This window comes from Haemaphysalis longicornis, unplaced genomic scaffold (assembly GCF_048455015.1).
Source record: "Haemaphysalis longicornis isolate Haplotype H1 unplaced genomic scaffold, Haemaphysalis longicornis Haplotype H1 scaffold_7, whole genome shotgun sequence".
NCBI classification, from domain to species: Eukaryota; Metazoa; Arthropoda; class Arachnida; order Ixodida; family Ixodidae; genus Haemaphysalis; species Haemaphysalis longicornis.
The window spans coordinates 73,106,006-73,120,666 of NW_027526422.1; the positions used below are offsets into that span (position 1 = coordinate 73,106,006).

General features: G+C 48.7%; 1 protein-coding gene across 1 annotated transcript in view; it reads right to left on the reverse strand.

Annotated features, from left to right (window-relative positions):
• LOC144145942 (gastric triacylglycerol lipase-like) overlaps positions 1 to 8,934 on the reverse strand; it is a 33,008-nt gene extending 24,074 nt beyond the window's left edge. Inside the window, exons 1-2 of the mRNA XM_077677812.1 lie at positions 8,741 to 8,934; positions 7,037 to 7,148 (exon numbers count right to left, since the gene is read on the reverse strand). Coding sequence (XP_077533938.1) covers positions 7,037 to 7,148; positions 8,741 to 8,828 — 200 coding nt within the window. The 5' untranslated portion in view covers positions 8,829 to 8,934. The remainder of the gene's footprint in view (positions 1 to 7,036; positions 7,149 to 8,740) is intronic.
• Positions 8,935 to 14,661: the final 5,727 nt, after the last annotated feature.

Sequence of the window (14,661 nt, forward strand, 5' to 3'; positions counted from 1 at the left end):
AGATCTTCTACGTGATTCCCTCAACCCCGACATCCCTGGAGGCGATCCCCCATCAGGCGACTCTCAACGGTTGCCCCATTCTAATCGAGGTGCCCGGACGGCCGTCGCTCTGCCTCCGTTGCTTCCACACCGGACACTATCGGAAAAACTGCTCAACTCCATGGTGCCGCGCGTGCCGCGCTTACGGGCATGACGAGACTAACTGCACGCAGTCGTACGCGTCCAGAGCGAAGCAGAGAACGCCCGCGAGGAATCTCGAGGAGTACATGGACGCCGATGACATGGCGGCGATGATAAGCACCGAGAGACCTGAGGAAGCCGCTCACCCACCAACCCCTCTCCAGGCATCCCCGCACGTGCCTTCGCCTCCAGTCAACACCGACGTTCCGGCGCAAGAAGCAGGCCAGCTACACGAGGCAGAGGGGAAGAGAGAAGAGAAGAGCGAAGACAACGAGCCGTCCGGCCTCCGACCCTCAGTCAGCTCCGAGCCCAACGCGCACGCCGAGAGAGGGAACGGAAACGAGCCGCACCGCCCCCCACCCCTCGCAGCCGGGATTACCGCCGACAGGACGGTGGGAACAAAAGGGACAGAGGAGAATGCCAGCAGCGTCGACGACGTTCGCCCCCTTCCCCCCGAGGCGACCGGCAGGCAGAAGGAACCTCAACGAGGCCGCCCTAACACCAGGAAGCAAGTGGCCCCTTCCCAAACGCCTTGCAAGGAAAAGGAGGAGACGCCAGCGATTCCCGGCGCGAGTAGAGAAATGGTCAGCGACGGGGCCCACGAGAGCGGCGCGCCCCGTGAACTCAAGGAAACGGTCGCGGAGCGGGGTGGCGAAGCTTCCCTGACCAACGCCAAGCCCGCGGCGGACGGCGAGCAGCGGAGTGAGGACGCGAAACCCGCCGACGTTGAGGGAGAGGAGGCGGCCCTCCTGAACGACCAGCCAGGAGGGACCAGCTGTGACGACGCGGACGACGAGCTCCCGACGAAGGCCGCCGCAGCATCGCGCAAACCCGATAACATCACGGGAGTTGAGACGCGGCGGAAGGCACGCGGGAAACACGGCGGTGCAGTCACCAAAAAATCGAGCCAGGGAGATACCGGGTCAACGACCGCTGGGGGAAGCTCGACTAACGGACGGACTTGACGTCCTGACCTGTAAGCGCTTTTCACACCATGGCATCACACCAGAACGCAGTCACGCTTGCCACTTTAAATGTGGTAAGTCTAACCTCACAGAAAAAGAAACATTGGCTAGTTGACCTCCTGAATGAAAAAAAAATAGATGTGGCCTTTTTACAGGAAACCAAAATTGCCTCTCGAGAGGACGCTCAAAATTTTGTACGATTTTTCGGCCACCAGTTTTGGTGTTTTTACACCCTCACACCCACTCGAGCGGGTGGTACCGCAATTCTAATCCGGAAACACGAATTCTTAACAGTTATCGACTGCGAGCTGGCGAAGGACGGACGCTTTTGCTCCGTCGACGTCCTGGTGGGAGGGGAGCTTACACGCTTTGTGTGCGTCTATGCGCCTAACGATACGCAGGCGCGGACCGACTTCTTCTCTTCTATTCGGGACATCCTAGTGGTTCCGGGTCGTGTTTTCCTAGCGGGCGACTTTAACTGCGTTGTAAACGCCAGCGACAGAGCAGGTGCTAAGGGTGTAGTGGATGCGTCGGCGCGGATTTTGAAAGCGGTCCTTCGAGAGGGCGACCTGGCCGACGTGGCCCTTCAGCGTGGGTGGTCAACCACCCGCTTCACCAGATGGCGAGGCACGTCACAGGCCCGCCTTGACCGGGTTTACTTGACGGGGGACGCGTTGCCATTAGTGATCGATTACGCCGTCACTCCTGTCGCGTTCTCGGACCACGGCTTGGTGACATGTACCATCCGAGCTGAGCGTGAAATCAGAAAAAAAGCCGGCAGCCGTTGGCTGATGAACTCCACGGTCCTCGTACACGCGTCCTTCGTCGATCGCGTAAGAGGTGAAATTGAAGCAATGAGCACTGCACCCATTGATGGAGCTGCGTGGGAGCGCTTCAAACAGCACGTCAAAGATGCAGCAATCACAATCGGGCGACAGGAGGCGAGAGACAGAAGAGCGAAAGTAAATCGACTGGTGGAGTGCCTGCCCTCCCTCGTAGAAGCGGACGAGGAGAGGCCGGGGGAATTCTCTGAAGACATTCGTAACGTGAAAGACGACATCCGCACTGAGCTCGAAAAACGGTATTGGGGGGCTCTTGTGCGGAGCAGGGAGCAACGAGTGGAGTCCGAGGCACAACCATCGAAGCTTTTCGGCGCCTTCGAACGAGCAAAGACCGCCACTAAAAGGATTCTCGAGGTGAACCACGCCGGTGGTCTTGCTAGTGGGAGCGAGGAAGTGGAGACGGCCTTCAGTGAATACTACGCAAGGCTGTTTTCCCCGCACGCTCATATTGAGGCTCCTCCACCGGAAGTCACAGGCGCGCTGCCAACGGTTGCAGAGGACGTAAAGGCCACAATAAACGAACCCATATCGGTAGAAGAGGTCAAGCGCGCGATCAAGAAACTCTCAAAGAATAAGTCACCGGGGCCTAACGGCATAATCTCGGAATTCTATCAGGTGTTTCGTGAAGAGATCAGCCCGGTATTGGCGGCGGTCTTTGAAAACATCAAAAGCACAAAACTGCTACCACCCTCCATGCGGAGCAGTAACTTAGTACTCATTCCCAAAAAAACCTACCATAACACGCCACCCAACGTGGAAGACTTCAGGCCTATCAGTCTTCTGTCCACCGACTATAAAATCCTAGCCCGCATCCTGGCCCAACGCCTCGAGACAGCCCTCAGTAGTGTCGTGGGTCCTCACCAGACATGCGGGTTTAAGGGACGCTCCATCAACACCAACCTGCACCGCATGCGGACCATCTGTGAGGTGGCGGAATCAGGCATTCACCCCTTAGCTGTCCTACAACTCGACCTTAAAAAGGCATTCGACCAGGTTGACCACGCCTTCCTGTTCACGCTCCTCGGTCAATGTGGGGTAGGGGATACAATGGTCGAGTGGATAAAAATCTGCTACACCGCCATCACCACCAGCATCATCATAAACGGGTAGGTGGGGGCGCCCATCGACATCGGAAGGTCAGTCAGGCAGGGCTGCCCTATGTCCCCGATCCTTTTCGCATTGTATATTGAACCACTTTGCAGGATGGCAATAGCGTCCAAGTCAACCAAAGGCTTGGTTCTCGGCGACGAAGAGCTCAAGGTGTTGGCCTATGCGGACGATGTTGCGTTTGTGTGCTCCTCGAGAGAGCAGGCAGGGGAGGTCGTCGCACTGGCTGAGGCATTTTGTCGATTCTCGGGGGCCCAACTCAATCTTTTGAAGTCAGAGGGCGCATGGCTAGGGGAATGGCCCACCAAACCACAACTCTACGGAGTTCGATGGAGGGAGGCCATCACCCGCTACCTCGGGGTAAACCTAGAAAACCGCACAGCCACCGCCCCCAGGTGGCAGACGAAACTGGCAGCTGCTGGAAGGAACTTGGAACCCTGGAGAGCGCGACATATTGCCCTCTTATCTAGGGCACATGTCTGCAACGCCGTGGTATACCCAGCCATCTTGTAAGCGGCCCGAGTCTCGACCATTGACGCAGGCTCAGTGGCCAAGTTACATCGGTTGTTCGCTGTTTTTGTCTGGCGATCCACGTATGAGCCCATGCGCCACACCAACGTTTTCTGGAGCGCTGAAGCCAGGGGGCTTGGGCTCGTTAATGTAGAGCTTAAACTAACCGTGCAACGATTTTTGTACTTCCGAGATCACCGAGATGGCTTCCTCCAGGCGGCAGTGCAAAATGTAAGCGCTTTGCACCTCGCCCCTTGGCTCGCAACAACAGCGGAGCTCCTAAGTGGTGCCCGTGAAACAGGTTTTTACAGAGAAGTGGCGGGGGCGGTGGCCTTCTTACAGGAGCGATTCTCGTGGGAATACCTCTGCTCAGTGAAACCAAGGAAGCTGTATTGGGACCTCGTAGAGCAGACCCTCCCACCGCCCATGTACCGCCTGCCACCCCTTGGTCGGCCGAAAAGTGACGTCCTGCGGCGAGTACGGAAGCTCCCTATCCCGACCGGCTCGAAGGACTTTTTCTTCCGCTTTCACACGTGTATACTGCCTACCAAGGCAAGGCAGGAGGAACGCGGGTTTTTTTTGCCGGGAGGGGCCAACTGTCTGCTGTGCGGAGGGAGGGAAACGGCCGAGCACGTATTCATGAACTGTAACAAGTACGGCGTTCTACTTCTGGGATGAGCTGCAGTGCTCCTTCAACACGCGCTGGAGAATCACTTGGACAAATCTGAAGTTCCTAGACGCGGCCTCAGAACACCCGCTCCTTCGCGACTGTGTCCACGTAATAGGGCTCCACTCGCTATGGAGGGCGAGAGTCGACGCCGTCGAAGGTACTGAACGCCCCCGACCGGCGTGGCGACACTTCGTCCAAAAGGCACAATGGGCAATTGCCGCCCTCGACGGGGATGAGGCAGACTCCGAGCTACGCGACGCACTGGATCGGGGAACGCGAGCACTCATGGATTTCAACTCACAACAGCAGAGGAGATGGGACGCAATTTGAGGGCTAGCCCCGGGTAACGCTGGTGCCCAGTTATACCAAGAAATGGCTTTACCCAAGAGCTCTATTTTCTCCCTTCCCTCTATCCCGTTCACTTCAAACTTTGTGCAATGACACAGTAGCCCTGTTGGCAATCTCTCTTGCTTAAGTTTCACAAACGCTCTGTGACTTCGCGGGCAATACTCCCCGATTGGCTTACAGTTACTTGGCAAAGCATTCTGACCCTCTCCTCGCATGATAGCCGATCGCCTCATTTTTATGTTTAAGTGAAGCCATGTTCTGATGCGCTCGGAAACCACTGTAATCACTGCACACGGCTCTGTATATATTTGTAAATAAAGTTATTGTTACAAAAAAAAAAAAAAAAGTCGCGTCCGTGGCTTAGTCGGTAGAGCGTCGCGCTGCGGCCGCAAAGTCCTCGGATCGAAACCTGGCGCCGGATGCTGTTTTTTTTTATATAGAGAGGAGGACTGCGGACGCCGCCGCCGCCGGCGGCGGTGGAAGGTTTGGGGTCGCTTATAAAGTGCATTCGCACTTAAAAATGCTTAAAACTAATACTACTACGGCTACTATGGCTACAGCCAAGTAAGCGCGCACGCTCACTCTTGCTGTCGGAGAAGTTCTCTCGGAGCATTTATCTCCATTTACTCTATTTAATGATACAGGTGTTACTTCCACCAAATCTGAATTTTTCTTTGAATGAAGGCGTTACAAGGTTCGCCATTTTCGCTATTTTGGTATTTTTCTTATTTCGTGGTTTTTCAAAAATCTGTTTGACCAATTATCTCCTTTTACGCCATTACACTCATTTAAAAATAGAGCTTCTGCGAGATCTGCATTTTTTGAAAGGCAGGGCGTTACACGGTTCGCCATTGTCGCTATTTTTGTTTCTTTTTTTTTTTGTCAAAATTCCGTTCGACTGATTATCTCCACTTACGCTATTATAACCACTAAAGGTGGACATTCTGCGAAATCTGCAGGTTTGTGGAAATGCAGGCCGTTACACTGTTCGCCATGCTCAGTTTCTTTTTTAATTTTTTTATTATTTTGTATTACAAATATTTGTTAGACCAATTATCTCCATTTACGCTATTACAACGCTGAAATGTGGGACGTCCACGAAATCTACATTTTTGTGGAAATGCAAAGTGTTACACCGTTCGCCATTGTCGCTATTTTTTATATTTATTATATTTTTGGTTTTTCAAAATTATGTTAGACCAATTCACTCCATTTAAACTCTTATAACGATGAAAGGTGAAACTTCCGCGAAATCTGCCTTATTGTGGAAATGCAGGACGTTACATGGTCCTGGCGTTGGGGGTACTCGGCATAGAATGCCAAGCAATAAAATACAACTGGATGTTCAGTGCACAAAGCACCTAAAATCAGAACGAAATAAACACAATGGCACAAAACAATTGTGTGTTTATTCTGTGTCGTATTTTTTGCGCTCTAAGTTTAGATGACCTGCCCAAGCGTTGCCGTCCTACTGCTTGTGTGTCGGTGTGTTTATAGCGATCTAATTATTTATAAAAAATATACAATAACTCGCCGGACAGTGTGTCTCACTGAAGTTAAACAAAGCCTCAACAGTCCTCAACTGTTTTCTCTCCTGCTAGTTAGTGTACCGGAGAAGGAGGAGGAGAAAAGCGAACGGAAAGGACGAGAGGTTATCCGGATTGCGACTCGACACTGGTGAAGGTGTGTTGTGTGGATGAAAGAGAGGGCAGGCGAAAAAGAGGGGATAGGAACGGGGCCGCGCACTCTCTTTAGTCCCTTTGTGGGCACTATAGTTGTTCACCTAGGCTTGTGTCTTCATAAAACACAGAAGGGCTTTTGTTGCCTTCTCCGAAGTAACTTGTAGGGGTCGATGCCCTAGAATAGTCTGAGCGGTCGATTGTCCAATCGGCCGAGCTCGGCGGCCAAAACACGTCTTTCCGGTGAATACTGGGGGCAACAACACGCACATTTTCGATTGTCTCTTCAACCTCGCAGGCGTCCCAGTGGGCACTACTGGCCATCCTCATGAGGGAGAAGTAGGCTTTTGTGAGGGCCACTCCCAACCACAGTAGAGTGTGATCGAGACAGCCTACGCGGAAGACGGCGCTGCAGTCATTGGTCATGGTTGTGCAGCGCGGATGCACAAAGTCTGGTGTATTCCATTGACTAATGGAGGTCCTGCGCGCGAAAGCACCATCTTGCTTCTACTCAGTGTACAAGGTATAAAGCTAGAAGGGCTGGCTTTGTGCCGTACTTTGGCACGAACGGATTTCCGCTGATGTCAGACATGCACCACTAGGAAAGGAAAACAGCGCTCGTTTGGCGAGACAAAACGTGGAAAAAAACTTGTCTTCTTGTCATACACTAATTCGCCCAGACTCAGGCTTAGCAATCGTTGGTTTTGCGTTAAAAGCAGTGTGGAAGAAGCTTACCAAAAGTCCCAGAATTCACTACTTGTCTTAGAATATTTTACGTGACTACTGAAATCATTGCCACGCACATTTCCAAGCCAGACATCATATCCAGCATCGGCCAAAATGTACCCTGGAAAGAACAGAAATAATTTTGTCGGATTGGCACAGTAGTAAGTGCCAAGAAATAAATAAAATAACTTCAGCTGATCCTCCTTATGGAGATTAAGATGGTTTAAAGCAGATAAATATTCTATTACGTAAAGCCACTTGACATGATTGGAAAGTGAAGAAACATTCACTGCTGGATCTTTAAGTGTGACTGAGCAGCGCATCTGCCGGCCTGGCTAACTTCTGATCTGGCTTGGGACTGCTTCTGTCGTAACGACCGCGACAAGACATGGACATTGTTTTTACATATCCGTGCACGGTTTCAAAGCTTTGTTTCTTACCTAATCCCCCTTGTACTTATAGTTAACGTATCTCTGCCTGTTTTGCACATAACTCAAGTGCATTCTCAATAGCTCTCATCGCTAACTTCAACTTGCCCACTACGAGAGGCTATCCGTAGCAACATCCTCAGCGTTACCATTGTCATCGCGACGCTGTGCAGTTGCGTGGAAAAAGAAGAGAATGCGGTTGGTTCCAGGTTTCAACTCTGGCTTTGTGTATGCGTGCCTTTTCCTCGCGGCACCAGCCCGCCGGCTACAGGCGCCGGGCAAGCCGCGCGCGTGGTTGGTTCGCCTTGTTACATGACAGCAGCCCTACCTACAGTTTTGCTATAAACAAGTCTGATGTAATTTTAACGAAACCCGCAAAGAAATCGAGTGGACGCGTGGGGTACTGCATACGCAACTTAGTTATGCAACAGTCAATGGCCTCAAGAAAGGAATAAAGCAGCTACCTGCGGCATAATCATCAAACTATTACTTTACATTACACGCGATTTCCCACGTTGTTGAGATATCGAGGTTTAGTGGATCATCCCACTTCGTCCATCAGCACGTGCAGAACACTCATCCTCATCAATGCATGATATTTACAAAGAGGCGGCCTGTCAACCATCGGTAAACGAATGCAGTTGTAAACATTTGGGTCGAGGAGGAAGCAATAACTTCAAGTCCATGCTCTTTAATTAAGGAGGAAAGAATTTGCCCTTCTACAAGGCATTTAGAGATCGGTATAAAAAGAATTGTAAAACCTGAGTTAATAATTGCGTGTAAAACTCGTAGAGCACATTAGCTCTGAACAATAATACGACGACTGAGAAAAAAATGGAAGCGGGCAAGACAGCCAACAAAGAGGCGTCCGTAGCACATGTCAGGTAGGTACTAACGATTATGCGGGGGTTCCCACTGTGGGCACGTGCCAAGAGTATTCACGCGGGATGATGAGGACCCTTTACATTTATTTCGTATGAGACGAATTCCTGCTGTTTGTCACTTGTCTCAACTATGATACTTTCCAAGACTGAATAAGGGGGCGTGGGGTTATAAAGGGCAACGTCAATATCGATAGGCCGTAACAAATTATTCTTTGTCTCCGTAGCGTTGTAACAGTCGAGGAATCTACATATGGTAGCTCCACACCACATGAGGCAAGCGGATGGTGATGACGGTTCGTATGGGGTGTTCATTTAAGCAATCACAGAGAACAAATAAGGGCCCTTGGAAAATAGAATACGCAACAAAATTAACGAAATAAAGCATGCACACGTGAACTTACCTAGGCTTTGATGTGGCATATTAATCACCCAGTCAACTGAGGCGTCGAATAGACCATGCTGGAGGAATACGACTGGCCTACGATACATGCCGGGCCCTCTGCGGCCGTATGGAATTCTTTGAATGTTGAGAACGTAGCCATCCTTCGTCAGTACGACGTGTTCTTCCACAGGGTAGCCCTTGCTCCTAATTATTTCTGTCTATTTTGCACAAAGATGGAAAAATGGTGTAAACAGCATGCATACTGTGAGCTCCTAGAGTGTTATACCTTTGTGCAGGTCTGCGTTTGCAGGGCCTGATTGCCTTAAGTATGCCGGAGTTGCACTGTTCACGAATCACCTGAGTAGACCATGGCAGGTGAACCATGACAGAAGTTATTAAGAAACATCATGCGTAATGTAGCAGTGCAGTCAAACAAGAGTATAAACTATGAGCACGTCTAGTTGGTCCTTATCACATCGGCTGCCGTAAAGATTGAATTTACCTTACTATTTTTTCCTCGAATAGTTACCTTTGCTTCCAGGGCAAAGTGAACCTACAGTTGACAACCCTAGAAAGGATTACTGGTTCGTTTTCGAAACATTCATTTAAAAGCTTAGACATAATTAAATAAAAAAATTATGTTTAGAAGCATTAGTGCTTAGAAGGTTCGTTTTCGATAAATTTATTTCAAAGCTGAGACAAAGTTTAATCAAGGAATTTATGTTTAGAAGCATTGGTGTTTAGAAAACAACCCGAAGAAATCAAACGGACTTCTGCAGGATGGAATCGGACAGCCTTATGTTTGCGGATAGAACTTTAGTCCGTCCTAGCCTCATCCAACTATTTTAGTAGGAGGTATGCTCAGTTGCGAATTACAAACATAGTGTTTGTTTGGTGCATGTTCTGACTGCTGCCAGGTCTTCTTGGATATGTGAAGCAAAACATAAATACGTAACAAATACTTCAAGGGCTCCCATAGATAAAAATAGACGTGGGCGTAATTTTTGCGATAGCAAGAAAAATACCCCTTAAAAAGCGCGTTCAACAATGAAAAATAGTAAAAATTGAAATTAATTCAGCATACCTTCCTTGCGTCTGTCATGGTAGGAGGGCCGATACAAGAGAAGAACAGAGCAGTTGATAGGTGGGCGGGTGAGACAGGTGAGGCAGTTACGCGGGAGGGGCTGCAGAAGGTTATCGCCTTTTGACGACATTTCCAGCGAAGCGAGCAGACACGGAGGAAATTGTTTTTTGCTTACGCACAAGACAAATCCACGAAGAAACGGCTGGACACGGTTCCTCAATAAAATGCCCTAAATATTTTGCCGCTGCTCACGCTGTACAGAATACGTGAACCCTACGCAGCTGCCGATAACACGTACGTGTTGTGGATTCAAAAAAATTCATCAGCCAACCCGCCATCTGAAGGTGGATTGCCAGCGATGCTGCCGTCCGACCTACACGTACTTCCCACTTCCCACATACGATGACTGGAGAGAAGTGAAATTCGCAATTTTAAACGCCCATGCACCACCGCGAATCCTGTCGACTATTCCTCTACAGCTGCGTCGAGCACGAGTGCGTAAGTACCCAGGTAGTTGTTGAAAAGGGCAGCTGAGTTGAATTTACGCTAACAGTGAAGAGGTGGGTGGGTTAGAGTTAGATACACAGCTTTTGTCTCTCTAGCTCCTCCGGGTCCTCTTGTTTCCTCTGTTTGGATTCGAAGTAGATGTCTCTTTTTTATGTAAAGTAACCAGCCCGTAGAAGTTGTTAATGTGAAGGAAGTGGAGCCTTTAGTAGGCCTTTATCAAAGTAATTTGGAGACTAACGCACTTACCACGTTTCTGCAAGCATCCGGATCGGCGTCCATTTCACACTTTCGTTTTGGGGCGCCCTCCGTGCAAACCGTGCGTAACACAATTAAAGAGAAGCAAGTAAATGCCAGGCCGCTACTTTTTTTCCACATTTGCACCATGGCTCTCCCGTTCTTTATGCTTCACTCCCAAACGAAGGTAGCACTGCAGGAACGGGTAGCATCAGATTTAATATTTTTGCGTCCAAACGGGGAGGCAATGGGGCGAATTGCGTTCAAACGCTTTTAAAAATTGCAATTTGTGTTTGTTGCTATTACCTGTTGTTTTCGTGCCATTCACAGTAATATTGCCTCATAGTAATCTGTATTTGAATGTGTCCTTAACTGTCTTCAAGATAGCCCTCCTATTGTTCACGGAATACATTCATTTCGGAAATATGGTCATTATAAGTGACTCCAATGTTTCCGAATCGAACGCGGGTAGGCAGTGAGGTAAAAGTTGGGGTGCTTTTTTCGAACATGACAGCGATCACTTTGCATTTTGTTGCTCGTAGCTGCGTGATTATAATGCGAGGGCATTAAAAGGCCTATTGAGCAGGAAAGCCACAACCTGGCGTGTGCAGCCTTCATACGGCGCAGAAAGGGCCGACGTCATGAAGAAATGTAATTGAATTTAAAAAAGGCAATTACTAAACTTGGTACTGGACGGGAATGGAACTCAGGGTCTCTAGAAAGGACGTATACCCGACAACACTACAGTTTTTTTTTATCGGACCCACTTAAGCTTCATGGCTCCGTGTGACTAAAGATAGACCTAGTGAATGCTTTGGGGCCACACACATAGCATTCGCCGACAACTCGTACAGGAAGCTGTTGTTAACGTAACCACACGTTAAGGCTGAATGTCGGCCAAACAACATACCCACTTAGGTAGATTCGCCAGTGACCATGACAGCTACCGTTAGCCAATTCCTGCGTACTGTGCCGACAGTACACCCATTCGAAAGAAAAACAGCCGTTCCGTTTTCAGTAGGAAATTATTGCTTTCGCACTCACAAATAGGGGCAGAGATATCGTTGGAGTATTTTGAAGGTGATTTATACGAATTTGCATGTCTTTGCCTGTAACAACACCCCTTATTAGGCTAACGTTATCCTCGGTATTCATTTGCGTGGAATGCATGCAGGCAACCAAGTGTGCGCCGCCATATCTGTGGCCAAGCGTCTGTTGCTAGGCGACGTTGTGCGCACGGCCCGCAGATCAGGCACCCCTCTTCTCCTCCGTGCAAACGTGTGAATGCGCCCGTGGCCTCCGCGCCGCCGGCAGCCGATCGCCGAGGCCATGGTGCGCCATCACTCGTTACGTCGGGCTCCGCGGGATGGCGGCTTTGAGATTCTTATTAATGTGTTGTTTCTTTGTTGTTTTTTTTTTGGAAAAGAAACGCATCATCTAGACTCCAACGTATTTTATGGTATGGTCACTGTTTTTTATCGGCACGCTGTAAATGGAATCTGATTGTGCGGTTACCTTGTATTTCTTTCTACTAGCATTTGTGTTGATTTGCCTTTGCGGGTGTGTATGACGGAAACTGGTGCTAATACCTATGGTCAATTGTATTTATTTGCTTTTGTTACGCAGCCATCTTTGTTTCAATCTAAAAACGAAACTCTTTGGATCTGTTGTAAGTTGTTGTAGGGTAATCTTTCGTTGTATCTGTTGTTTTGATCCCTGCAATTGTTGTAAGTTGCATTGTGAAGCGTGCGTAAGTAGCTTTTTGTATTACTGTATAATGGTGTTATACAGATATTTTTTTTAATTTTGCTATTTTTGATGCAGCACTCGCTTTGTGTACTATCATGTTTCGTTTCTGTTGTGCCGCGGCTTCGCAACGGTCTCCCAGGCCCAGTCAAGCTGTTCGTTTTCAGCTTTTAGCCCTGGCGACCATCCAGACAATCTTTTTCTGGAAAATAAAGATGAATTTGAATTTGAATTTGAATTTGTCCAGCTAAGCACGACTGTGAAACACATGACTGTGTTTCACGTTACGAACTCTTCGCCGAACACAAAGAATTGCGTCGAGTTCACTGTGAGTGCGATTAAGAACATCTCTGTTGGCGCCACAGTTTAGAATCGGATTGGAACGGAGCAGATGACGCACGCCGGTGTCTTTTTTTTTCTTCGGCGTGCGGCCGCAGTGGCCCAGGCTGCGCCGTGTCCGTGGCGCATCGGCCATGTCTGTGGCCGTTTCCAGTGTTGCCAAGCGAAGAAATTGACCGCTAAACTTTTCAATGAATACCGCCTATACGCTTACGTGCATTGCTCGAGCTAAGGGCATCTCGCCTGGCTAGACGGCACAACTAGTGGGTGTGGCTGCCCAAGCACTATTTCTGACAGTGCTTGGGCAGCACTTGGGCAATTCTGGCCGACGAATTATCTCCACTTACCTTATTATAAAGACTGTAGGGGTTATTTCCGCCAAATCTGCGTATTTGTGGAAATTGAGGGCGTACTACTTTTGATTTATATTTTGAACGTTTTGTGCGGACATTTTTCGTTCATTCATCGGCTTTGTGGAGAGGAGTTGTATAAGGAGCATATTTTTAATTTTGCCAGATCATTTGTGAGCAAATTTAGGCTTCGTATTTTTGTTGTTTGTTGCTTTTTCAAAATTCTGTCCAACCAATTATCTTCATTTACGCCATTGTAAAGTTTATATTTATTATTTCCGCGAAATCTGCATTTTTTGAAAATGCAGGACGTAATACGGTTTGCCATCTGCGCCATTTATAACAGCGAAGCTGGTTAGCCACTCGTAATTTTTACTTTCCATAGCGTAAAATACCAAGAAAATGCAAAGCGAGCGCGCGTCAGCGCGTGCCTCACGGCTACCGCCCAGGAGGTAAATATTGGCCGAGTATCTGCTCCTTTTGTTGCAAATGTCGTCAAAAGACCATAGTCTTTGTAGACATTTGCCAAGGAAATGACCCCCATTGCTTTCCCGCTCACCTCTCATGCTGTTCCTGTACCGTCGCGCTCATCCCAAGGTAAACACACTAAAGGTTTGCTCAAGGCGATTTGAATTTACCGCGTTCCACTGCTACAGGGCGAGTTCCTCGATGCCAGCGCAGCAGTACGGCGGAGACGCGCGTGAATCGAGGCGGCCGACTTCAAGGTTTATAGAACCTCCTGGCCGTGCTCCACGTGCGTTCCAAGCAGAACGTGGAACCTAGCTAGTGGAACCTTTTGTTTCTGTCGCCGCCTGATTTTTCATATGCCGCCAGGAGGTGGCGCGGGCAACAGCAGGCGGCGGTTGTCTGCAGTAGATGTAGAATATCATTTGCTATCGAAAAACCAAGCAACCATAAATTTTTGTATAAAGGAACACTGTAAATATCTCTTGCGTACTAATTTCCTGTCTTATATTTGCGTAATGCCTTGTTCTCGTTCAACAAAGTTGACAAGTATGAACATATAAACCGGACTTAGACGTTTACATTTTGCTGTGAGTAGATAAGACTATTCAGCAATACCTGTTTTAGTTTGGCCGGGTGGCTGAATCGACTCACAGACAGACATAGAAATATTTCCCGTAAAAAGTTCGTATAAGGACTTATGAGATAACCTATTCCCTGTGCCACTGTACAGAACATTGTACATTGCAGGCCCAGGGTAAGATGTTCTTAAAAGGGTCAGAGGGATGCCAGTTCAGGGTGGGGCGAAGTCTTTCTTCTTTAAACTTCATACCGGACACTCACAGTTCAAACGTGGCTCCAAGATAAGGGGTTTGAAGTTATGTGGGGTACAGACTGCACAATTTGTAAGCAACCGGAAACAATAGACCACGTGTTCATACACTGCTGGATGGCAGTCCACTTTTGGGACGTCCTACAGCGAACACTCCGCAAAGAATATCCGAACACTCCACAAAGAATAAACGTATGTGTAACAAAAGGAGCAGCAATAAGAGCAATAAAGCCGTATGTCTATCGGAAAGCTGATATAAACGTGGAAAACGACAGTGGAGAACGGGGACATTGTGCGCGTAAAAATTTCTAAAGTGCTTCGACAGCAGGAAGGAGTCGACCTAATGCAAAAATCGGGGGGTACTTAGGATGGGTTCAATATTT